The sequence below is a fragment of the Melospiza georgiana genome, chromosome 3 (assembly GCF_028018845.1).
Source record: "Melospiza georgiana isolate bMelGeo1 chromosome 3, bMelGeo1.pri, whole genome shotgun sequence".
NCBI classification, from domain to species: Eukaryota; Metazoa; Chordata; class Aves; order Passeriformes; family Passerellidae; genus Melospiza; species Melospiza georgiana.
Window position 1 is genome coordinate 68425183 of NC_080432.1, and position 25445 is coordinate 68450627.

General features: G+C 38.1%; 1 protein-coding gene across 4 annotated transcripts in view; it reads left to right on the forward strand.

Annotated features, from left to right (window-relative positions):
* Nucleotides 1–25445, forward strand: part of RGS17 (regulator of G protein signaling 17) — a 69781-nt gene that overhangs the window by 20550 nt on the left and 23786 nt on the right. For all 4 annotated transcript variants that reach the window (XM_058019840.1, XM_058019841.1, XM_058019839.1 and 1 more), the window contains exon 2: nucleotides 19999–20142. In XM_058019840.1, coding sequence (XP_057875823.1) covers nucleotides 20024–20142 — 119 coding nt within the window. In that variant the 5' untranslated portion in view covers nucleotides 19999–20023. The remainder of the gene's footprint in view (nucleotides 1–19998; nucleotides 20143–25445) is intronic.

Here is a 25445-nt window from a genome sequence, read left to right on the forward strand (position 1 = left end):
ATATTATATTTCTCCACATACTTCTTAGCTATTTGATGCTACCTGACTGTGTGAAGCTCTAGCTTTTCCTCTCCATTATGCCCCAAGTGTCCCATGCCTTCAGCTCAATCATCTACTTGTCTACTGGTGCTCTCAAAAGGAATTGAGCTAATTAGCAGAGGTGAACCTAGATGTCTGTAACAGAAGAGATTACATTGTCAAAAAGTTATAAATACTGTCTTTTTTGTTCTTATTGTGTGATACTCAGAATAACCAATTGGCTTCTAGCTGCCATTATTTGACTTTGAACATACTACTGCCATTCAAGTATAATTGTTTTATTAAGTGGAAAAGCTTTGGTAATCTAAAAACCTTTCATTAGTATTCATTCTAAGCTAAATACTAAGCTTGCTATGGGGAAACACTTTTCTCCTCTAAAATAACCAGGTATACCCAACTGAATCAGTAGCAATCAGTTGATTAGAGACAAAATTAAAGGCATATATTTACATCATAGAAAGCGAGCAAATATGGTTTGGGTACAATAAGAATTCTCAATGTGTTTACTAAGTATTGGTTTGGCTTTTTTTCTTAACCAAGAATTTATGAGTTCTATAGCTTGAGCTGTGCTTTCTCCTCTGCATTGTTCACCCATTTTTAGCTACACTGCAGCCATTTTCACTATTCACGTGGAAGCACTCAGGGTGTTTTCAGCACAACTGCTTGAAAACACAAGAAATTGGATTCCACGGGGGAATGAAACTTTTGAATCTAGAAAATTAGTGGTTTATAGGCAAGTAGGAAATGGATATTATCATAAACATTTTGTATTCTACTTTTCACTTGCCGGCTTCCCTAGGAACGTGTTGACACAGAGTCCTGAACAATTTCAGTCTAGAGCCAGAAAGATTTGGTGTGTCCCATGAGCATATTAATATTTTCAAAATTGTTTCTGCCCCAAATAGTGAAAAAAAGTCTTAAACATAAAAACTCTTCGTACATGGGAAAATGTGTATATTTGATTGGACTTACTAAAACAAGGTTTTGTTATTTCTTTACTTCAATTCACAATGTAAATGGACTAATTTTGAACCAAAAATTTCTTTAAATTAAAAACTGTTTTTTTATTGAATACAAAACAAAACTAACTAAACCATTACAGTGAGACATTTTGGGAACTTCCAAACTTGCTATAAAAGATTTTTTTTAAGACAACATCTTAATTTTAATTGTAAAAAACAATTCCTTCAGCAGTCAGTTTTGATTTTGACAATTGTGGGTTTTTTCTAATAAATATTATTTGAAAAATTCCTGACCATACCTCTGCTAGATTGATATGGGAGTTGACTAGAAATTGGCACTGTGCAAGAGAAACATGATAGTTGTGTAACTCAAGGAAGAAAAGGAAGCTGGGGAGTGAGGGCATAAAAATTAAAGTGATGTTATCTCAGGCAAATTCTTTCCCAGAAAAATCTCATAGTGAACAGAAAGCATTGCAGATTTAATTTGCTGTGACTGCAAGGGGAAGTAGCATGGTCAGACTGGGATTGCTTAATGCCCTGGCTATTTCCCTGCCCTGGAAAGCATCTGCACATCTCTGCAGAACATAGTATATCAACATGCACAGTGCCAGGAGTTAAAAGTTGAAATCTCACAGAAGACTGGCATAATCAGCATATATTTTTGATGAAAAAAAGATTAAAATCTAGATTTTCCTTTACTCCGTAACATAGCCTTTGTGACAGTGATGCCAAACAAACAGTTTATGCTCTGCTAATTGCAGGGCTACAGAAAACTCTGTACATGAACAGAGTTGCAAAGCTTCCTGCTCCTCTTGATGTACCTTAATATAATAATCACCTTGGCAATTACAAAATAGCCCTGCTTATAAAGCATCCCCCCATTTTTAGGCTGAATTTTCAAGGGAAAAAACGGGGTTGTTCTTGTGTGCTGTTGCACCTCCCACCAGGTGCCTGAGCAGAGGTGGTGGTGAGGGGCCCTGCCGCAGACAGCAGTGGCACTGGCAGCAGCAGTTGCACCAGTGGAGGTGGAAAAAGTGCAGTCATAAGAACAGTATCAAAGAGTTGAGTACATGTAGGATGAGTTGGAATTCCTGCATTCCTAGGAAGAGGAAATGAGATGCTGGAGAGATTTCAAACCTTTTTATTCCTCCACATCAAATCCTCTTTTTTTTTTTTTTTTTCTTCTTTGTTCTTCTAGAGTACAGGAGGAGAATAGTGATTACAGTTTCCCCGTGCAATTCCATCTTTCTAGCCACAGACATTTGGGGGGCAGATATAATTAATCTTTTTCTTGTGCACTTGAGAATGCCTTGGGATATTCTCCAAGTCTCATCTTTAGCTGACACCTTTGTTCCTCAGGGGGAATTTATTCTCTGCCACGAATCACTCACTTTGAACATCCTAATCGATATGTTTCAAGAGAATTTGAATAAATTATGCTGGGGATCTCTGGTGAATAATTCTTCATCTAAAAGAAAACAAACTCTCCTTGAGAAGGTGTGCATCATGTGTAATTCCAGAGGAGAACTGAAAAAAATTGACCAGATATACCTGGATACCTGGTTCACTACAGCAGCTACTCCTCAGTGCAAATTTTAGGCAACAATAAATCAAAAAGATAGAAGATATTCAGGGTTTTAGTGTAATGGCTGAGGTTGTTCTTTCAACCATAACAGCAAAAGTAGTCTCATTTGCATAGGCCTTGCTGACTTTACAGCCCTGGATGTACCAAGAGTGTAACAGATCACTTTCTCAGCCTCAGAAATGAAACAAAGTCTGTAGTCTTGAACTGCTGAATGAGAAGTAGGTGGAGACAGAGATGGAATCATTAGAAGTGCCAAAGTGGCTGGCATTCCTGATTAGTGCAAGAACACCCAGGCTCACCACACCTCTGCAAAGGAAAAACACCTACAATAAACTCAACAGAGTAGTTGCATTTACCACAAAACAAGAACATCAGAATGTGGCCTTTTGTCACTAAAATGTCAATTCATTAATACAAATAATAGTTTCAATACAGGCTATTAAAATAATGAGTAATAAGAACAGGCAAATTCTCATCACTCAATAAAAATTATTCTTCTGGATTCATTTGAATTTGAAAAGACCACAAAGCTGATAGAAGCGACAATGGACTTTTTGAGCATGTTTTCTGGCTCTATAACATAAATTAACTTGCACAAAAATTAGAATTTCAATCCAATGGTAATCTGCCTTACTTAAATATTTGTGTTCATTTCAAATGACTGAAATAACTCTGCAAAGTTTCTGACCTTTAATTATAACAACTCCAGTCAAAGTATTTTAGGCATTACTTGCAGAGTAGCACCTTTCCATTGCACCAAGATCTTCTCTACCTGCTGTTTCCTACGAGGCACTTCCAGTAATGGGACTTCAGCGATACATTGTGGGTTTAGTCAGTGAGGGAAAAGCAGTACATCAGAGAAGATAAGTCTGGCAAATGCTTCCAGCATTTGGGAAATTGATGAATCATGGCATCAGTGGCAGAAGCAGTCTAATGTTGAACTGAACAGTGGGGGAGAATTCCCCCATCCAGAAACTTAGAACATTACTAGCAAAATCTTTCCAACACTACCACACTGCTGTAAAACTTTAGTGTTGCAAAAATTCTGTTTTCCAGCAGCCATAGGGAAACTTTTATTTGTCCTTGGCAGAACAATATTAGATGTTGTTCAGTAGTTTGCAGTAAGACACAACTCTTGGCTTCTGCAGAATCTTTTGTGTTTTTTGAACTATATAACTCAAGCATCTCTCAAAAATTTTGCCTAATATCTGGTATGAGCAGCAACACTTAATTTGAGTACTTTTTTCTGGGAAAGAAGTGCCATCATAGTTGTGAATATCATTATTGAGTAATTCACAAGTGTTTCAGGATAGAGAAGGCTAATTTGTAGTTTTGTTTATGGATAAATAAATCACAAGTAAGACACTTCGTGAGTTCACAAGAACCTGAGCAAGAGTGTCCAGCAACAGCATCTGAATATTTTTTCATAAGCCATTTTTTGGTTCAGCTGATTTTGCTTTCCTGTCAGAGTGCATGTTGCTACTGGAGTACACAACTTCCAGGTTCTCATCATTTTCATTAACTAGATTCAGATTATCTCTTGTGATTAGTCAACTTGAAAAGAACGGCCAGCAACCTGCCTTTAACCAGCAGTGGTCTTGACACAGAAGGGGAGGGTGGCAGATAAATCTACATAAAAATAGGGAAAAAAATCTCCCTCATGTTTTCAGGTTCCTGCCTCCTGCAGTAAGAATTGCTCATGGAGTTGTCTCAGCCTATTCTAGGGGACCTTATTCCTGCAGTTCCCTCTGTGGAACAGCATCCTTCTGTGGGCTGGAAGCAGGGATGGAGCCACAGGTTGGGTTTGGAGGAGGGAGGACACAGAGGGACCTGCAAGGGATGGTGACCTCAGCCAGGCACCGGTCCAGAGATGACAAAACAGTAATGGAAACTGTCACCCCAGCCTTAGGGGAAGAAAGGAGCAGGTCATCCTCCACTGAGAGCTGGAAGTCTGGGGATAGGAAAGGCTAATAGAGTCGTTTTAGAAATTCTTTTATTTTGACAGGAGACAGTGCTATTTGAAAAGGAAGGTGGGCAGGAGAATTATGTTTCCAAAAGTAGATTGTACCAAAGAATCTGTTGCTTTTGTTATTTTTAACAACTCAAGTAAAGGTGGCTAATGACCTATGGTATGTTCAGACCAGGAGCAATGCACAAAAAGGAGCCCCAGAAACAACAAATTTTATAACAAGATTTGCGTGCAACTAAAAATGGAGTTAAGGACTGGTCTAGATTTCAAAGGTAATTTGGGGAAGGTGAATTTAGATACAAAACCCCACGAGGACTGCAATTGGAGACTAATCCCTTGGCTTACTGAAAGATCCATAAATTGCCTCTCATCAATAAATTTGATAGGCAAAGGAGGGGAATCTGCCTGAAGTTTTGAATAATAAACAGGACTTTGAATTCTGAATGCTATGCTACTTCAGTTCTATTTCTAAATTGATGTCCTCATTTTCCACAATGTCAAAGTCCACCATGGGCAGCACCCCACAAATAACATAAGTACACTTGGCCAGTGTGGAAACACCGAAGGAACTGTGTTGGATTTTCCCCTTAGGATGACTCTGCAAATTTTAGGAAATTTGATGAGCAGAAGACTGCTTTGTTACAGTCCAAGAGAGCCCTGAAATAAAAGATGAATGGATTATTAACTGCAGCTATATGGAGCACTCAGTTATCCAGTGTTGAATGCTGCTGCACAGTTAGTACTGACTATTTCAGAGAGAAAATCAGTAGATTGGAACAAGTAAGCAGAATCAGAGTTGTCCAGGTGACTTTTCCCCCACAAGAGGACAGCTAGACAACAAACAGAAGAGGTAACTAAAACCTGCAGTCCTGCTGGGGCAAGTATTCCTGTTAGGGTTTATAGCTTTTATATCTGTTACATTTTTTTCTTTTGGTCTGTGAGCTGTTCCTCTTCAAAAGAGGCTTCAGGTGGCCTCCAGTGGAATGGTGGTCCAGAGACCTCTGCCCCACATGTTCTGTGGGTGTCACGTGTGCCTCTCATATCAGCCTCATTTCTTCCACATCTGTGAGCTCCTCTCCAAAGAACAGGGCAGTTGTCTCCATCAGTTGTCTCCAAGCATAACCAAGTAGTTCCACTGGGATTTTTTTTGTTCTCCTTGTCTGTAATGTGGAATGAAGCCACTCCAAGAGATGTGTATTAGAACTAGCAAGGACTGGCAGAGGGGCATTAGGCATTCTGACCTGTGTCAAGTGTGCTGGGAAGAAATGCTGAGTTTTGCTGTTTCAGTTGTGCATTCACTGAATGTACTAAAACTTTGCAAGAGGCATGAGTCAAATATAAAACATAACAGGGAAGAACAATTTTGTTTGAGAGCTCTTGAAACAAAGCAGTGGTCTCTTTACTGAGAAATATTGTGTTTAATATCCCTCTCTGAAGCCTCTGCTCATACTTGTCATTGCAGTTGCACACCATTCAGATAGCACCAAGGAAAGACATAAAGTAGAACTCTGAGGCTGCACAGCTGTGTTAAATATTCATCTTTTGTCTCAAAGGACAAGGATTTATTTAGCTGTAGCAAATGTAATGTTTTTTCGCTTCATGAAAAACTACAATGTCAGAGGAATCTCTGCTCCAAATCATGAAACCTTAGAAAGCACTACTATGAAACAAATTTATGTCTAACACTTAAAACACAGATAGCTTTGCAGTAAATAAAATATTTTATTGCAGTTTTCTGTGATTTATGGGGTTTTTTAGGTTATTTTTCTAAAATCTTTTATACCTAAAGTTTTTAGAGTATCTTCAGAAATGTCACCTTCTTCATAATGACAGCCTTGTCTTCACTTTGCTTCAAATTAGGGAATTTTTAAGAACTGATTCAATTCAGACAGTGCTAGAATAATATGGATGGTTTTGAAAGTCCTATAATACAGAACATATTGTATTTTTCATAAGAGGAAAGATATGTCTTGGTCCATAACAAGATCTGCTTGCTACAGTGCCCTAATTTCCAGCTTGCTCACTCAACAAAAGCTTCATTATTCTTTTATTGTAAAGGGGTTTAGAGGAAAATATACTAGAAATTGCTATAGTAGATTTTAAGGCAACTGATTCCATATTGCATATAAATATAGAACATTCTCTACCTTTTGACTCAAAAGAATAAGCTGAGGCAAATTAAAACGGAACATAAGAATTTTGACCTGAAGTGAGGGCTAGATCAGGCCCTTTCAGATGGAAAAAATTTTATATCTTATATGACTTAAGAAAATAAGCCTAAAGAAACATTTTTTCTGATTTTTGCCTTTTTAAAAAAGAGACTTAGGTAGTTTCTAATATTAAGCTTCCTCCTTAGCCTGCTGCAAAGCTTGGTAACTTCAGCCATCTTTTCTAGTTTTATTTCATAGCTTTTTTCTCCTTCCCAAAGCACAAAATGATGAAACTGCACAATTGGCAGGATTGAATCCAGCCTAAATACTCCTGACATAGGGAAATAAAACGACAGAGGGGTCTAGCTCTGCTAAACTTCCTAGCTGGGCTAGAAAGCAAGCACTATTCTCCTTCCACACCCTTTTCCAGCAACAGCATTCCTTCTTTGCTTCAATGATTGGAGGTAGCTCCCGGACCAGGGTTGAGGCTGGAAAAACCAGAATTTGATTATTCGGTGGGGGGCTAGCCAGAGCTCAAAAGTCTTCACCATTCATCTCATTTCTGACTTTTCGTGTTGGTTTCCCAACAGATGATCCTTGTTCTGTCTGGCTTTCTCTCTCCACTGATTTCTTGTATGTCATTCAGTTTCAACCAAATAACAGGTCACACTTTCAAAGACAATCTCAAAGGCAAAAGATTAAGCCAAGTGAAACCTGGAAAAAATCAAACAAATTATCCTATCAAGTAAAGGAGAGAGGTCCACTAAGGGTTTTGTGGAGAGAATCACAGCTGAGTATCTGGGAGAGGGCAAATTGTGAGGAAGGAGGAGTTGCAGATACCTGGATGGGCCAGATCTGCCATGCCCATTGTACTTTTTAATCTACTTAATGCTGTGCTTAAACCTGCAGTCAGCAGGCTTCCCCAAGCTCCTTTTGCACTGTTCTTTTAAATTAAAACATTACCTTCTCCTCTTATCATTATAGTCATAAGTTTTCTCAAATTCAGCAAAACCCCCTTACCTAAACATATTTCACTGCCTAGAGGATATATTTCTCTTTCTACAAAGCTCTGTAATTTTTTTGTGTTCTTTACATTATGAAATATTGGATAGAAGGATGCCTCTGGACTTCCCTCACGGAATCTGAAACAAGGACATCAGGCCATACTGCCAGTGAGCAGAGCTTTTATGGGAGGAGGGGTGCTAGACCAGACATTCACATCAAGCTCCACTCAGTCACATGACAGCCGTGTTTCAAGAGGACTCATCTGCTGATCTTCAAAAATCTATTTTTTTAAGTTAAGTCAATTCACTTTATCTCATTGCATACTCTGGTGGAAGAGCTCCTTTAACGCCTTGCTGTGCAGTAACACAGGTAGTGATTGCAGTCTGTGCTAATGCTCAGCATAAGAGCAGAGAGACTGTAAATGTATGAATGTGACTATAAAAGTGAAACTTTCATACAAAATTTACATGTTCCCAGAGATTTTGAAGCTTTTAGGTTTTCACAGCATGTTCTCAGTACCTTGTGGTTTAGCAGATTTTTCTTTTTTTAACATTGGTATAATATAAAGATAATGAAAAATCATGAACTTCATATTATGGAAGAATAGTTTTAAATTACAGCCTTTAAACTTTACAAAAACAAAGTGTTAAAGTGTTAAAGATCTTTCATGTAAGACTCTTTCGTAATTCACTTATAAGTGGTATTCAGAAGGTTTTCTGTGTTTGGATGTATTTTTCTCTTTTCTGGTCATCAAATGATTTGCACTTCTTTTTCTCTTCTTAAGCTTTGAAAAAATGCAGTAGCACCACAACCTTCCCTAGGCAGATATTGCTTCAAGTAAATATAATAGAAAGAAATGGAGGGGAAAAAATTAAATTCTGGAATATCACTTACTGTCGTTGTTTTTCCTCCAAGTTAAAATATCCTTTCTGAAAAGAAAAAATAATGTATTCTTTCTATCAAAATTTTTATTTAGCATTTGTAGGAATTATAAAAAAAATAACTCACATGCTTGGTAGGGTAAAAAATATGAGAAAGAAAAAAAAAGGAAATAAAGCCTCCTACATTGTTTTTTAATATTAAGTTTTCCATGCAGCAATAACTGTCAGATTCTGCAGGAAGACATAATTTTTCATTACTGTTGGTGCATATGAAAATACATGCACAGCTTGCTATAAAAAAATTTGTTTACTAGGATGGTTGGCATTTTGTATTTTCAAACTGACACATTAAATAATGACCATGGAAAGAGAAAAGAGAGGAGAAGAAATAATTAGTTTTGTTTTCTTTCTGTGAACCTCCATACATCCCCTCCAACACACAACATGCTAAATAGTTTTCCACAGCAGTAGTTTCAGAACATCTTAAGCTCTCTGCCTCAGTGTATTACTTTGGAAATTTCTGTCAACTGAGATACCACATAACCTGCTAGGTACTTTGTGTATTATTTAGACTTCATGTCTTTTTACTTCACACTTGCACCATACCTCTGTGTTTAGGGGAGGGAGGCTGTGCTCCTATTGTTCACCAGTGAGTGACTCTGGAGAAACCCATTCTTCCAGGCAAGCTAACAAACAAGACACTAGTGAGGATTCAGGCAGCTGAGGCAGATGCTCAGGTGGTGAGGTGCACAAAGGAGGCTGCAGCTTTCTGCAAGGGAATCCTTCCAGCCAGAGAAGGGATAAAATGAGGACAAGAGAAAGGAAACTTGCTTTCTCTCACTGAAAAGACAGTAAGTTCTCAAATGCTCTTGTAATGGCAAGGGGATTTAATCTGGAAGTCTGAATTTGGTTTTTTCTCCACAAATCTGTTTTCATTTTCTGTGCTGCCTAGTGAGTTGTAGTGAGTCTTGCTGCAGCAGCATTAGACAGGCCTGCTATATTGCTCTGCAGGTTATCAGTTTCACAGCAGAGCTGGCAGACACCTTAACCAGGTAAAGAACGTGACCTCAGAAGAGGGATGGAGGCCATGGAAAAGAGCAGGCTTGAGTGCATATTGTGCCATATAGTGCTATTGTACTATTGCATATTGTATATTATAGTACCATATTGCATATTGCACTATTGGCTGAGTGCAGCCTGGACCACTGCCCTGGGTTGTTGCAGGTGAGTACAAATCAAAGCTTGAAGAGCACAGTGTGGTAATTTTAAAAAAACCTGTGGTGGTTTTTTTTTCTGCTGTCAGAGAACCTTAGATTGCAAACAGCTTCAGGGCCTTGACTGGTGGCTTCCACCACACAGAGATGTGTTGGGCATGGGGCATGGCTTGTCTTTTCAATGAGATCTAGGCAGAGGTTTTATATATTTGACCACATAAATGTTGTTGCTGAAATGTTCACTCTATTAACATATAAACATAGTTCAGAACACAAAGTAGCTGAAAGCTGTGTGCCTGTTCTTCTATATATTAAAAAAGCCTCCCATTATAAGTTCGGTTTTTCAGGCCATATAGTTTGTGTTGTCTCAGACATCCACTCTAATTTCTAGCTCCAAAATGGTTCTAACCCAATATTTAGTCAGGTAAATTCATGGGTTTTGTCTTCCATCCTTATTTTTTCATTGTCTTCCCATTTTCCTACTCTAGTCAGCTGTTGGTTTTATTTCATGCCAGTTTTTCTTGTTAACTTGCAGAATGGAAGAAAGTTATAAAAGAGCCCCTGATAACTCCTCCTGACTGTCCTGTGCTGGTGGCTGGATCAGTCTCCCAGTTCCCTCTGCAGTGGTGAAGCCCCAGCCATGTCTCAAAACCAGCTGTAAGGGACACAGAGCCTGGGGAAGGGAGAGCACCAATTAGAGTATGTAACAAAGCCTTGAGGACCTCTGTGTCCGCAGTGCCCACTCCAGCACATCCATACATCCATGAACCATTCTGCTACTAAAGAAAAGAGCCACATTATTTTTATAAGTGGGAAACACTCACATGTGACTGACCATGAAGGATGTGATGCTTAGTATCAGCAGATGGACAAATGAGTTGCTATGTGCAACATGCAGGTAAACAAAGTAGCATTAAACACAGAACAAGCAAGTACAGTGAAAGATTCAGACCGTAGAAATACAGGACTTCAGACAAAAAACCCTTCTCCAAGCATGGTGACAGTATCTGGTTCTAATACCATGTGCCAGCATGGTGGAAAAGAGCACGTCCCTTGCACAGAGTAGAACTGGTCTTTTCTCACTTCCTCAGACCAGCAAGCATCAGCACTGTCTACAAAAGTACCAGGAGCTTGCCAGGAGTTTAACAGAAGTAGCACAGCTTGTGGGAGAGAATTGGAGATTCATTACAGGGGGGTGTGCACCAGCCTGGCCACTCTTTGCCAAGGACAAGTATTTCTTTAGTTCTATGGCCATGAAGTTCATAAAAACTGTAACGTGAGCAGAACATGGCACCTTGACCAGCCTATCTGAGTGTAGTCCTTGCATTCACCTTCTCCCACTGTTCCAAGCCATCAGAAAAACTTTAGGCTGTTGCTGCTTCCTTCCACCTTCTCCTCTCCCTCTGTCATACCATATTAACCAAATACCTTCTCTACACCATACTATTCTCTTAATTTTGTTTATACTTATTATTGTATTTTATATTTTTTTCCTATTGAGGGTGGCTGAGGAAAGGAGAACTGGAACACACAGAGATAATGTCAGAAGATATCTCAGAAGTCAGTCGGTGTAACTAAAATCAGCATGACTACCAATTATTGAGTTATTTCAAAAAGCCTATAGTCAGGAAGCCTTTTTGAAGCTCCTTTTGTTTAAATTTGAGTCTTTCATTTTGAAAATGAAATCGAAAAAATAAAGGGCCTTTGAAGTAGAGGATGCAAGTCTTCATCTTACAGTGAAAATATGGATTCTGTCATTTCAGAGACTAGAACCATGTCCAGTGTGCTTTCAGAAAAGCTCTTCTCACATTAAAACAATTTTCCTAATCCTTTCCTTTGTCTTTCAACCCTTAGTAGCATGTGCACCATAAACAAAATTTATGTACACTTATCTGATTAAAAGTTGCCATTTCTGCAGATGAAAATTTTCCAGAATGACCTTACCTGCAGAAAAAGTAGTTCACCAAAAATAAAGCTTGTTTGACACTTGGATCACATCTGCAAATCTATTTAGCCTATGTAGGCTACAAATTCTTGTGCTGTGTCTATGAATTTTTTCTTAAATTTCTGCAGAAATTTGTGCAGAGTCTTTGTAGTTCACAAAACCCCCAGATGACAGCTGGCTTTTTATACAGAGAAAAGGCTTTGAGCACAAGAAAACTTATTTAGAAATTACAATGCTAATGGATAAAATAAAGCTCTCTGGGTTCTCAAGTGTCTTCTTAGTGTCCTCTTTATGAGAAATGTCAGAGACTTTAACAAAGCACTTATTTTCAGCAATATGTCAAGGTTTCTATTTCCCCACTGTAAGGAAGTTATCTTCTGAGCTTTCTAAAGTGTTATGTGTGTAAGTCAGTGGAAGCCATGCTAGCTATAATGAATAGGAATATAGATGTCATGTAAACAGGATTCTTAGATGTTTTTCAAACACAAATATGAATAAAAACAATGCACTTAAAAATAAATAAAAGGCTTCCTGATGAGTTTTATATTTTGCTTTTTATAAAATGTTCCCGAAGACTGTAAAGTGCTTTTAATCATAATTTTAATGCAGCTTCTTAAAAACCACATGCAGCCATCTCAAACTTTTCAATAATGCATTACTGTCAAGTTTAATGTGTTGTTGCTGAACAGTAATGTCTGATTCAGAAGCACAAATGCATATTTACTTGATGACGCGAAGATTTAAGCAAGGCTTCTTCAGGATACCAAGTTCCCATAACATAATAAAAAGAAATCTCAGACATCCTTTATGAGTACCGAAGGTGTCTGGGAAAGTCATAAAAAGAATATTACTGTAAAAAAGACAAGGATTTCAAAGTGTTCAGCCAAATTGCACAGTTTCAATTAAAATGAATATTTGTATAGGAGTGTTCTACCCTAAATAAAGCATTTAATGTCTGAACACTTTTTGCCAGTTTTCCACTAGATTTTATTTTCTTTCTATCCTATCCTATAATGGATAGAATGTCCACCTTATGACCTTCTCAGGGCTTGCTGCAGAAGACTTTAGAAAGAGTCCTACATCTCCAAGTCAGAAGACCTGACAGGAGAAAGGTGTCTGTATGGCAGTAATAAATCATGTGCCTAGAAATTTTTTTTGTTGAGCTTCAGTAACTAATAGAAGACCAAAGTATTTTGCTGTAGACATTCGAGTCCTCAGTTCTCCAAAAGCAAAAGTCAGTAGGTGCAATAACTTGTTCTCTGAGCCTACAGGTATTCAAAACCTATGATGTCAAAAGTTCAAGATAACTCACAGTTGCACTTCTTCTGGTAGATTTCTTCTTTTCCATCCATTACTTTGTATGAATTTATTTGTGAAGTAGTGAATGACTTTCAGGATTTATTAAAGAATCCATGTTGAGGTTTCTCTTGTGCAGAGTGAATAGCATGAATGCCATTGCTGTATGATGGCTGTTAAGTGGTCAGCAGCACCCAAAAGGATGCCTATAGTACTGCTGTCTTGATTTTGTGCTCACTCAGCATTGCAAAGGGAGTATGGAAATCTTTTTGTAGCTCGGAGACATCTGTTAAAATCTTGTGGTCTGTCTTCATTTAGCTTGAGGTACCTTTAAAACATTCCTCCAGATGAATGAAGACAGCACAAATAAAAAATCAATGTTGTGTTAGGGCTGTCTTTGCATTGCAATCAGTGATATTATTTAACTGGCAGCTGTATTCAGACTGTGTTGCATAGTTCTGTTACTCTAGGATATCTGTTCTTAAAAAGCACTATGGATTTCAAACAGATAGTATATCATACTGCCTTTAAAATAAATAGCACATCACAGATCATTAGATGTGCCACATTGTAGCATTCTCTGAAGGTTTTTGCTTAGTGTTTCAAGTTAAAAAGTGGTCTGTACATTGAAAATTGACTGACTACTGAAAAAAAAAACCTGACTATTTGAGAAAAAAAATAAAAGCAACAGTATTTCAGGGTTATCTTTGTCACTCTCTTGCTGACTCTTTTACTAAAACCCAAGCAACCAATCAAACCAATCAAAATCTTATAAAGGTCATCCAATTATCCCCAAACAACGCATTAAAAATATTTAATAAGGTGTTAATGTAACTATTCTAATAAACATAGAGATTTTCCAAATATATGGAATATATTCTAAAGTGGTAGTTTGAAGTCTTGAATCCACAGGATACAAAGTCTTCCTCAGTGTACATTTTAGTTCTTATGGTGAAGCCTGGATGGGGTCTTAAACGGATATTATCTACCTTAATCTTAGGTTTTAAAGGCTTTCAAAACCCCTAAACTTAAAAACAATCCTTGTTAGGAATCGAGTGAATGCCAGTAAAGACAGTGAAAACAAGTATGGTTAAGAGATCGATAGAATCATATCTGAGTTTGAAATAAACTAGTATAAAGTACGAATTTAAACTACACAGTTGAGGTTTTGGCCCTTTATTTTCAAAGTCAAAAGAAGAAAAGCAATGCGGGAGTACTGATGTGACAGATCACAAAAAAAGAGATATTTTAAGGGCTAAGTTTCTTGCCTGCAGAGTAAATCACCCTCTGTATCCTTAAGTCATCTACTGCACCTCTCTTTTGCAAGGTGATCTTGCTTGCCTATTGCAAAGTTTGAAAAAGGACAGATTGCTCTAGCTGATTCTGCACCAATTCTGCCCTGAAATTTCAGCCATTATGTGTCCTACCTGCAACAAAAGACAAAATGCCACTTCTTTGCTGTATAAAATGGTACGTGTTTATCCTCATCCTTATATGATCTCTCTCTTCCAAAACAGCTGTTAGACAATGGTTCCAGAAGACAGGAAAGGATAGAAACTCTTCTCAACCCCCTGTGGAGTTACAGATTTTTCTCTGATTTCATAGCTCAGGAGCTTCTCCGGGGAATGCCTTCACAATGCTAAGAGGGGGACAGAAAATATTGCAGGGGGGTCATGTGCAAGGGAAGGCTCCAAAACAAGCAAAGAGGGCCAGATGGGACAGTGCCAAAAGTTCAGAAAATTCAGTACTGTAATGACAGTCTTTTGAGGAAAGGGGGGAAAAAAAGAAAAAAAAAACTTTTCATCAGAAGAGAGACATCAAATTAAATGATTGAATTGGTACAACTTGTGTTTTTTGCCATGTCCAATCCAATACCTTGGGAATTGCTGGGAAAAACACTTTAAAACCTATCTAAAAGTTAGCACAAATCCTACAGGAGGTAGAGAGTCAGGGAAGTGTAACAATTGTGAAATTGCCTTTTTTTTTCATTTTCTAGAGTTACTCTGTGGAATTTGAAGGGACTGTAGTCTGTATTCAATATGGCTTCCCAGGTAGTAATGTAATAAACCAAATATTTCTTCCATCAGTTATTTCTTTTGAGCAGCCTTCCCAAGACAGTGCTCTGCACACAAGGGGTTTTCTGTAATAATTACTCCTGGGAACCCAGTGAAATAAGTGGTAATTACACTATCTAAACACAGAAATAGATCCTTGTGCTATTGGTTTCAGAACTAATAGGAAAGCTTACTCCAAATTTCTAAGGGTTTTTTAATATTCATAATCTTCCAGCACTGGAAGCTTGAAGGCTTGCACAGACTTCCTTACTCTGCAGCTTATAATAGCTATCTGTCTCATAAATTGTATAAAAAACAGTTGCTGTACCCTTGGGCTCCTTTCCTCATCTACAGAGTAGGGCCAGCAGATGTTATGCAAAATGAAGTCCTCCATGATTGTGGGATTGTTCAGAGGTCCATAATACCAACCTACCCCCAAGAGAATGAGTCAGTCCAACCAGCTCAAATACTGTTCCTATTTCCTATCAGTACAAACAGAAATCATAACACAGTTAGTAAACCATGCCACCAAATGGAGGCAAAGAGCTAGATGCAAAACCAGCAGAAGAAATTGATATCTGTGATAGTCTGAGAGATCATATGTAGTATACCAAGGAGAAAAACTGTTCATTGGACAAAAGGCTCACCTTAACCAACTACTCAGTACTTTTGCCAAGCTAGAGGGTCTCAGGAAGAGTGAAAGTGGTGAAAAAGCTAAAAGGTAAACTGAGATCTTGGAGACAGTGTGTATTATTTGTACTGTTATTCTAGAAGGTCTACTCAGAATCACTGCACAACATTCTAGTCCTTCATAATTATGTACTAACTTTCACACTCCAGAAAAATTGTTCATTTCATCGGAGTCACTTGCTGAATCAAAGATTCTAAATTTCTTTTTATGCCTTGGACCAAGGCACCAAAAATAAACCCTCTGTCTGCTCAGTCTCTAAATATAGCCAAGAATTAAGATATTCCTGCTTCTGCTTCCTAAATAATCTAATGGAATCAATTACTGTTTTGCGTAGATGACATCTGGTATTTGCAAATAAAACATGAAACATGAAATCCAACCAAAATAAGCATGAAACTAAAGTTTACAGCCATCCAACTACATCCTCAGTAAATGTAATAGGTTTGCTTCACAGAGTGGGTTTTTCATATTATAAATTTCAGCTTAAATCTCTCTGAGAGAAAGCAACACAAGCAGAAGAACAGGGCTGAAGACTTTGACTTCAGCCACTGGTTGAGCCAGTGAAGATTTCAGTTGTTTACTGAGAACACTGTCCCATTGCTTGGAGTTTCAGCCTCCTGCTTTTATTGGGCAGAACACCAGTCATGCCAAGCAAAATCACTTTTTTTGTACCATGAGACACAGCAAGGTTCAGAGTGAACACCAATGTCAGCTGTGGAAAGGAGAGAATCTGAATTGGATTAAATACAACTTTTTCCCACTGTGGCAGTAAGATTTTTCCCCATTATATTTGGCAGCTAAGGATAGTCCCACTCTATAATATCTATGTTTACAACCCATTTCAGAATGTATCCCATCATAGCACTTCACTGGCATTGCAATTAATGCTTTATTCTGCTGGAGCCAGAATCTCCTTGGATATACATACAGGACTGGGGGATGTTGCTTGCTCTTTCTTCCTTTTTTCCTTCCTTCCTCAGGAAAAGAATTCTTTACTGTGAGGGCAGTGAGGCACTGGAAAAAGTTGCCAAGAGAAATTGTGGCTGCCCCATCCATCCCTGGCAGCGTTCAAGGTCAGGTTGGATGGGGCATTGAGAAACCTGGCCTAGTGGAAGGTGTCCCTGCCCATGGCAGGGAGATTGGAACCAGATGATCTTTCAGGTCCCTTCCAACCCATTCTATGATTCTGACTCTGTGGTTCTTTTCTTTCTTTCTTTTATCTGTTTCTTGTTATTTTTCAAATACAACCTAAATAGATAAATGTAACTTTACCTGCAATCAAGGACTGCCCTCTTCCTTCACCAAATAATGCATGGCCAGAAAGGGGATGGATTATATGCCTCCCCATACTCCAGAGTTGTTATAACATAGCAAACAAGCAGTTCTATTCTAAAGACTGGCTAGACAGGCTCTGAGCAACCTTGGAGGAAGTAATTTCTCCTGAAATGCTCTACAATGGAGGGCCATATTTCCTCACAATTCTGTGTCCTACCAAACTTGCAAACCTCGGAAACAGTTTGCCATGGTAGTTAATACCAAAAGATGAATGCTGGAGCCTTTTCAGTAGTTGAGGTTGCTGGTCAGGATCAAAGGTGTAAAACATTCCTGTAAAACCCCACTTCTGACTGTCCCTCTCTGCCATATTCTGTGTGTTGGGAACTGCAGTTGCAGATTTTACCTTTCTGCAGCTGCATAATTCCCACCCATTTCACCATCACTTGCTGACAGTGTGAGCAGGAATGGAAGAAAGCGGTCCCCACATTCTTTTTGCTGCCTGATGTTCAGTTTTCTCCCCTGCCCTGTCCAAGTTCTCACATCTTCCCAAGGTAAATGAGAAAGTCACTTGAAGCAAGTTAAATCTATTTTTTTTCTTCTCCCTCTAGATTAAATTTCGGTCATGGCTATTCTTTTATCAAATTCACCTGGTCGCTGTACAAATGCTGCTTCCAACGCAGAGAAGGGAATGAGTGACTGTGAGCTGTGCAGGAGAAAAGGGAGAGGGTTATTTATTTTAGTGGCAGCAGCATCTTGTGGTGTGGTAAAGTTTTTGTGAAACTACATCAAAGTCACCAGTGGTCATCATCATGTCTGAATGGATAACCTTCATCCTGTCCCCTGTATTTATAGTGCCACATATTCTATCCATAGTACATGTTATATATATATGTAGCTAAAATGGTGAAAAAAATGCTTGACTTCAGGTACACAGGTGGAATGAATGGGATTATAGGCAAACAATCCTTAAATATGGATAATTTACTGGCTTCTGAAACTAATACATTTTGTTTGGGTTTTTTTTGTTGTTGTTGTTGTACAAATATTTCTAGAACCACTATCTTACTTAAAAGAAACAAACATTCCATTTGCAAATATCTGGCTTTAATTCCTTTAACCACAGTCATTGCACTTGCTGAAAAAAATACCATTTCACAGCATGACACAGCTATCTATGAAATAATTTAAATGCATCATGCACAGTCAGCAGAAGTTCTGCATTGTAATTTGGAGAAAAGCACTTCATACTGTCACTTACTCTCTGAGCTACATATTATGCTTCAACAATTTCCCTTCCTTCCTATCTATTGAAAAAACATGGGCAGTTATCGAGTTACACCAGACCATCCCTTTTTAACCCCGGTAGTTTGCATTTGACATGAAAAAAAAAAAAAAAAAAAGGTGTGGTGTTTGTTTGCATGTCATTTTAATTTTCAAGAGCAGCTATAAACCATAAGTCATATCAATGGCATAAGCAGGTGCAACTACCAGTGATAGTTGCACGGCTTTTCATTGTTTGATTTGACCAAACACTACAGAAATTACTTGATTCTCCTCAGTGACAGTATACATGGAAAAGGTAGCTATGTAAGAAGCCAAAATAACCACCAACCTTGAGTTTCTTGAGTTTTAGAGCATGGGTTTGAGTTCTGAAGCTTAGTATCCTTGCTGTGTGTGGTTGTGTGTAAGCTGTCTAGAAGGACACTATTGCAGAATAAAAGCCTCGGGCGTTTTAGCAAGCGTGTAAATGATAACTCTCACAGCTGCTGCTTGAGTGCATGTAGAAGTGGCATGTCTCTTATTTGTCTGTGCATGGTGTACCCAGGTGACAAATCAATCAGATTTTGCCTTTCCCCAGCACCCCTGGTTGTAGCAGGATGCCCTGGGAGTATGGAGCACAGTGCATGCTGCTCACACCAGGCCATCTCTACCTGCTTCTGTTTTAAACCAAGCTCCTCCCCACAGTAACCTGTTAGCACTTTTGCAAAGGCAAAGGTACCAAATTTTACTCCAATTTATATGTTTGTATTTGCTATTACTCTGGGAAACTTAAAGTTGTTGTAGAAAGATGTGAGTTATTAGAAGGATCCTGATATCTAAACCTTCCTAATTAATGTAATTTATCAGTAAATGTTTAACTTCTTTGGAAGACTAGATAATGCATGATATACTACTTCCAGCTGCATATTTTAAGTCACTGGAAGGAAAAAAATCTTGGCCTAGTAAAATCTAGGAGAAACTGGCAATGAGCAAAGATCTGTGACTTTGAGAAAAGATCTTTTGAGAAAAGATCTTTGAGAAAATAGTCTCAAAGTTGGAAAAGTATTTTATAAATACATATTTACTATTCATTTTATTTACCAAGAATAACTCTTAAGTAACAAACCTCTCTGTTATGTCATATGAAAATCTTGGCCCTTACCAGACAGCTGCCCTCAATATAAGATCACGTACATCAATGTCATTGGTCCAGCATAGACTAAAGTCAAAAGTAAAAAAAAAATCAGTTTCCAACTCATGTTGAAGATGAATAACCATCCTGCTGTATTTTTAGCTGTATATTTAGCACAATGGAAACAGCTGTGATAGTCCTATGGTGAGGAACAAGGCAGTCTCTCCCAAGTGCTACAAAAGCTGTATGGCTTGCTGTTAGAAACACTGATAATAAAGAGCTCTTTGCGTGCAGCCTAAGCAGTAAGGATGGGCTCTATTCAGCAGCCCAGGAGCATAAGAGTGCCACTGAGATGTGCTCTTCTGGAAACTGCTTTCAACACACTGGAGCTATTCCTTGGCTGGCTCAGGTGATGGTCACATGCTTTTGTTGCCATGTGCTGTGAGAAGCAGTTGCATCAGGCATTGCTGTAGAAATGTGAATGTAATTTATGACGGTCTGTAGTAATTCTGTACATCTCTTATGTCTGTGTTCTTATAGCCACTTGGGCACTGAAGTAGCTGACATGAGAAAGAGGCAGCAGTCACAAAATGAAGGAACGTCAGCTGTGTCTCAAGCACCTGGAAACCAAAGGCCCAACAACACATGTTGCTTTTGTTGGTGCTGTTGCTGCAGCTGTTCATGGTATGTCCTGTAGTATATTTGCTTCCATATCCGCCACAGGTAAACAATGAGAATGGAAAGCACTGGGAACCTGTTAACTTCTGGGAGAGGAGACACAGTTTAACTTTTCACTTAAAAATTTGATTTAAATATTCCCTGATTTGGTTGGACATCTTGTGATGGGGAAGAGGAAAGGATAGTAAATTCAAGCTATATTTATCCTACTTAAGCCATAACTAAATGAGAAAATTTTGGTTGTAAAACATGTATTTGTGAGTGAGAGACTCAATAATGAATATTTTATAGCTTGCATTCAAAACAGTTTTTTCTGCTTGTACTTCTGATAGTGCAGTTCTCTGCATTCAGGAGAATAAAAGGGAGATGGTCATAAATGTGAATATGTGGTATCCTGTTATATTAATAATATAAATAATATAAATTTATAATTTAATATCATTATAAATTAGAAATAATTTATAATAATATAAATAATAATATAAATTCTGTAAATCTGAAAACATGAGCCTTAAATTCCACTTTTAAATGAAGTGGCATAATTTTAGTGGCCGCTTGTCCCTTCCTCAACAAAGTGTTCACTTGTAAAGTCAAATATTTAAAGTCAGTTCCAAAAATAGCTTTAAATTCTCAGTGTCTTGAGATGCATCAGATCTTTATTTCTTATTTTTATGAACACAGTATTGAAATATAAGGTAAATGACATTCAGTACTGTTCAGAGCCTGTGCATCCTATTAACCAGACAATTCAGTGTTTTGAAGTCACCATTCCTCTGTGTATCTGTGTTATTTTCACTTCAATTACCCATCTGGCCCCAGTCTAAAACCTGAGGCTATTTGCTTCAATATGTTTAAAAATACTTACCAGTATATATGCACTAGGGATAGGTTTTTTTCCAAGATACTGCCACATCCTGGAGGCAGCGGCAGGGGGGACCTGCCTTGGCTGTTATTTCCAGTTTCACCTGAAGGCAGAGTGTATTGGGAGCAAGGATGAGCCAGAGCTCATGTTTTACCAAGAAACTTTGCAATATGTTCAATCCATATTGAGAAATAGGTGGAAGTGTATTAAACAGGAAGCAAAGAGAGGGTGTTTTGTCACTTTTCTTTCTGCTCTGGGACAAGGGCACAATGTCAGCTATGCTCTTACAGTCCAGAGATTCATTTACCTGTGTCCTATTTCAGGAAGTGATCTTTATCAGATACCACAAGATAAGGATAAAACAAGTAGATATGCACCTCCTCAAGCTACCCACAGTAAAACACCTCACAGCTACTGTCAATCTGAAATTTAGGAATTTCCTGGCCCAGAGTTCCTTTTTGTGTGGTTTATAGACCTTGGTGGAATTTTCTTTCCGTAATTTGGCAAAACATTTTCTGAAGCGACTTCCTAAACTCATCTAAAATTTTGGCACCCAGGGTTTCCTCTAGCAATAAATTCTAAAGAGGGCCTGTGTACTCCCTTTTATTTGTGTTAACCTACTAGAAATTAATTTCATTTGATGCTTCCTTTTTCTTATGTGAAGAACAGTGACTAATCATTCCCAGGATGGTCAAGATTTTACAGAGCTCTCTCATACCTTCCTTCACCTGTTTTGTCTTCCACAGTCTTCTCTATTTTAATCTCTGTGATACAGAAACTGACCCAGACCATGATTTATCCTCGTCTGTCCTATTTGCTCATCTACCTTGTGCTCACTATATACCTTCTTATTCTATATATTTCCTGTCTGAGATGTGTGACTAAATCTGTGTTGTTGAGACATGGATGCACCATGTTATGTGTTTGCTCTTCAGTTTTGTTACTAATTCCTAGCACTCTGCTTATTTTTTAACAGCCCCAGAGATGATGTTTTCATGGAATTATCCATCCTGAATACAACATCTCTTTCCTGAATGAAAATAAAGCCCATCATTGTGCATGTACAGCTAGGGTTGGCTTTTGCCTTGCATGCTAGAATATTAATAATATTCATATAATGTCAATAGTATTCAATAAAATATCCCTCTAATTTCTAAAACTTAATGACAACTGATTTCATTTTTAAAGCATGCTGCAACTCAAGAAATCTTAAATTTGACAATAATACTCTAGTTTGAAGCCTTGTGACCCTTGGAGTGCCTCCAGTCCTTAGAAGGCAATACCATTATATATGTAAACAGCTTATGCACATTAAACTTACATTAGAGTAATTATTGATTAAAAACATAGGATGTACCTTCAGCTGCTCTAGTAATTGTTTTTACTGTCTTTCAGGGTTTTTCAGGGCTTGAGGTTGGGATTTTTCTTTGCAAAGTAAATTAGATAGAGTATGGAGAAATCTTGTTAGCTAGTTTTCAAGACTAAGTAAAATAAGTGATCAAAGGAACAGTTACATCACTCATGTTGCTAAAATCAAAAAGAGAGAAAATGTGATGCAATAAGTATTTTACAGCTTTAACTTCTAAGTTTCTGTGGTAGAAACTCCATTAGAGGAAAGATGGGACAAAACTTTGAAAAATGCAGTATGAAATGTTTGAGAACCTCAGTTAAAATTAAGTCATTGATTGTGATGCCAAATTTAATAATAACTTTTAAAAAGTAACTAACTTCATTATTCTCTCATATATAGGGGATTCTAGCTAATTAATTCTCTAGGGTAGTTCTCTGTAATGGAAAAGCCTAATCAACAATTGTAACAGGTTCTCTGGACCTAATGTAATTACATTCTTTCCCTAGTTCCACAGGTCTTTGTATTTGAGTAACATTAATTTCTCAAGAGATACCTGTCTGGAAATGTTGCTGGATTCATTAATTGGGAAGGCAATGTTAGAATTTTCTTCAGTTTTTCCATCTGTATGTGACTGCTGATAGCTCTTACATCTCTAACCATTTATTGCCTCAACTTGTTCACCATTGACAGAAGTGGTAGAAGTATGTGCAGATTTTATTAAAAAATGTTCCCTTCCTTCTGTTCAAAGAGCTAGTTCAGTAGTTCCTATATTCAAATAAATCATTAGAATTCTGAAAATATCTTTTGTGACTCCTGTGAGACTTGTTTTTTTCTGTTCTACCCCATGTTAAAATCAGAATAGCCATTAAGTCTTCTGTTTACACAACAGCATAGGCAAATATTCATACCTTTGTTTGGGGAAATATAATTTTGCTTAACAGACACTTGTCAAGAGCAAAAAATTTGAGAAATTATTTGGTACATCTTATTAAAACCCTTTTAAAAATTATTTTTCTCTAATATATCTTTCTTAAAGATAACAACTATTTGAAGGACTTCTCTACTGTTATGGGCTAATCCTTGTAGGTAGCTTAGCCCCAGGCAGATGTTTACTCAGCAGCAGGATGGAGAAGAGAATCAGAAAAGTGAAAGTGACAAAACTCTTCCATTGAGATAAGGAGTTTAATTGATAAAGCAAAGTTGTGTGCACAAGTAAAACAAAACAAAAAATTCATTCACAGCTTCCCATCAGTTCAGCCATGTCCTGGAAAGCCATGGTCCATCACATCTTACAGTGACTTGAGGAAACAGATGCTACAAATCTCAACCTCAATCCTTCCTTTTTCTTCTGCAGCTTTTATTGCTGATCCCAATGTCATAATGTAGGGAATATCCCTTTGGTGAGTTGTGGTCCCAGATGTGTCTCCTCACAACTTCTTATGCACCCCCAGCCAGCCCACTGACCAGACAGTGTGAGAAACAGAGAAATCCTTGATACTGTTCAGTGACTGCTCAGCAGCAGCTATAACATTAATGTGTTATCAACACTGTTTCGGTCAAAAATCCAAAACATAGCACCACAAGGATCGCTATGAAGAAAATTAACTCCATCCCAGCCGGACTCAGTATAGCTATTGGCACTGATAATTATCAGGACAGTAAATTGCTCGGTTTACAGGGACAAAGCAAGACTTATTACCAAGTTTTGCTCAGATTGAAAAATAGTGGAGATTAACAGGACTATTAAGATGGCTATTTTATTTTAATAGGTATGCTCATGAGGTTGTCCAACTAGTTTAAGCTCTGAACTTGTTTCTGAGTACAAGTAGTGAAGGGAACACTCAGTGTTCCTCCTCAGTGGAAAAAAATAAAGCACTTCTGAAGCTCCCAACAGGAAATGCTTGTCCCCTTTCAGCAGAAAAAGAAGATACATCCCTGTGAAGATCTTCTATAGACCTTCTTCTCTTCACTGACCAGACATAGACCTTAGGCACTCATTTCAGGAAGACTTCCTAATTAAAGTAGCTAACAGACAAGTACCAGTCATGTACCTATGGCCCTGGACTGAATCACCCCCTGTCTTAAGCTTCTGCAAAGCTCCATTTCAATAGAGGACAGAAGAATGTGCTTCTTTATGAAGCATCATTTCAATGACTTGGGCAGCCTGAGACTTGCAAAATTTGCAAAAAGTCTTCTGACATGACATTCCATAATTTCCTCAATTACACTTTCTTCAGAGACTTGCCTATTTAGTACTTAGAGCTGTGACTTTATAGTTTTGAGCTCAGTTTGACAAGGTTAGAGGAGTAAGCCTGCTATTTCACCTCCTCAACCTTATTTAGAATCCATTACTCCAGCTTTCTGAGCAGACATGAAACTAGTTGTTTTCTTGCAAACACTTGTAAATTACATTCTTCAAAAAAACTCTTCAGGCACTAGCACAGGGAGGTTGGCTTTTCTGCCAGTTTTATTTTGCTTTCTCCTTTGTCTCCTACCCAGAGCAGGAGTCATATCTTTTTGTTCCCCCTTTCATAAGGTGCTCTGTGAATTCGAAAACTGTGGGACACTGATGCCCAATAATCTGTCTCCTTTTACTGCACACAGAAGGCTCAGAAGTGGTCTGACATCTGCCCTGCAGAGACTTTAGCAGTATGGCAGTCTGGGGGACATGGAAAGGCTTCCAGGGGATAAGTGAAGATGATCACTCAGCTTCACCTGTGGCTCGATTGAAGTGAGTGAGCTGAAGGGGCTTTACCCAAAAATGTAACCATTAAAACTGCTGAAGACTTGTGGAAGAGAGTTTCCCACACACAAGAGATCCCAGGGAAGATAGGGTATTTGCCATCTTGGCAGTAAACAAGAGTTGCTCTTGGCAAGAAGCCTTTCTCCTCAGTTCTTATAACTTGTCTATGACTGCTGTGAGCTACTCTGAAATTTCTTCCTGGTGATGTTGCTGCACAAATATTTTTCTTTATTAAAGGGAACATTTTCCTTGCAAGAGTTTCACAGTTTACTTGGGCCTGCAAGAAAATATTTCTGCCACTTGTGCAATGAATATGAAATGGCAGACACAGTTCTAAGAACAATTTGAAATTG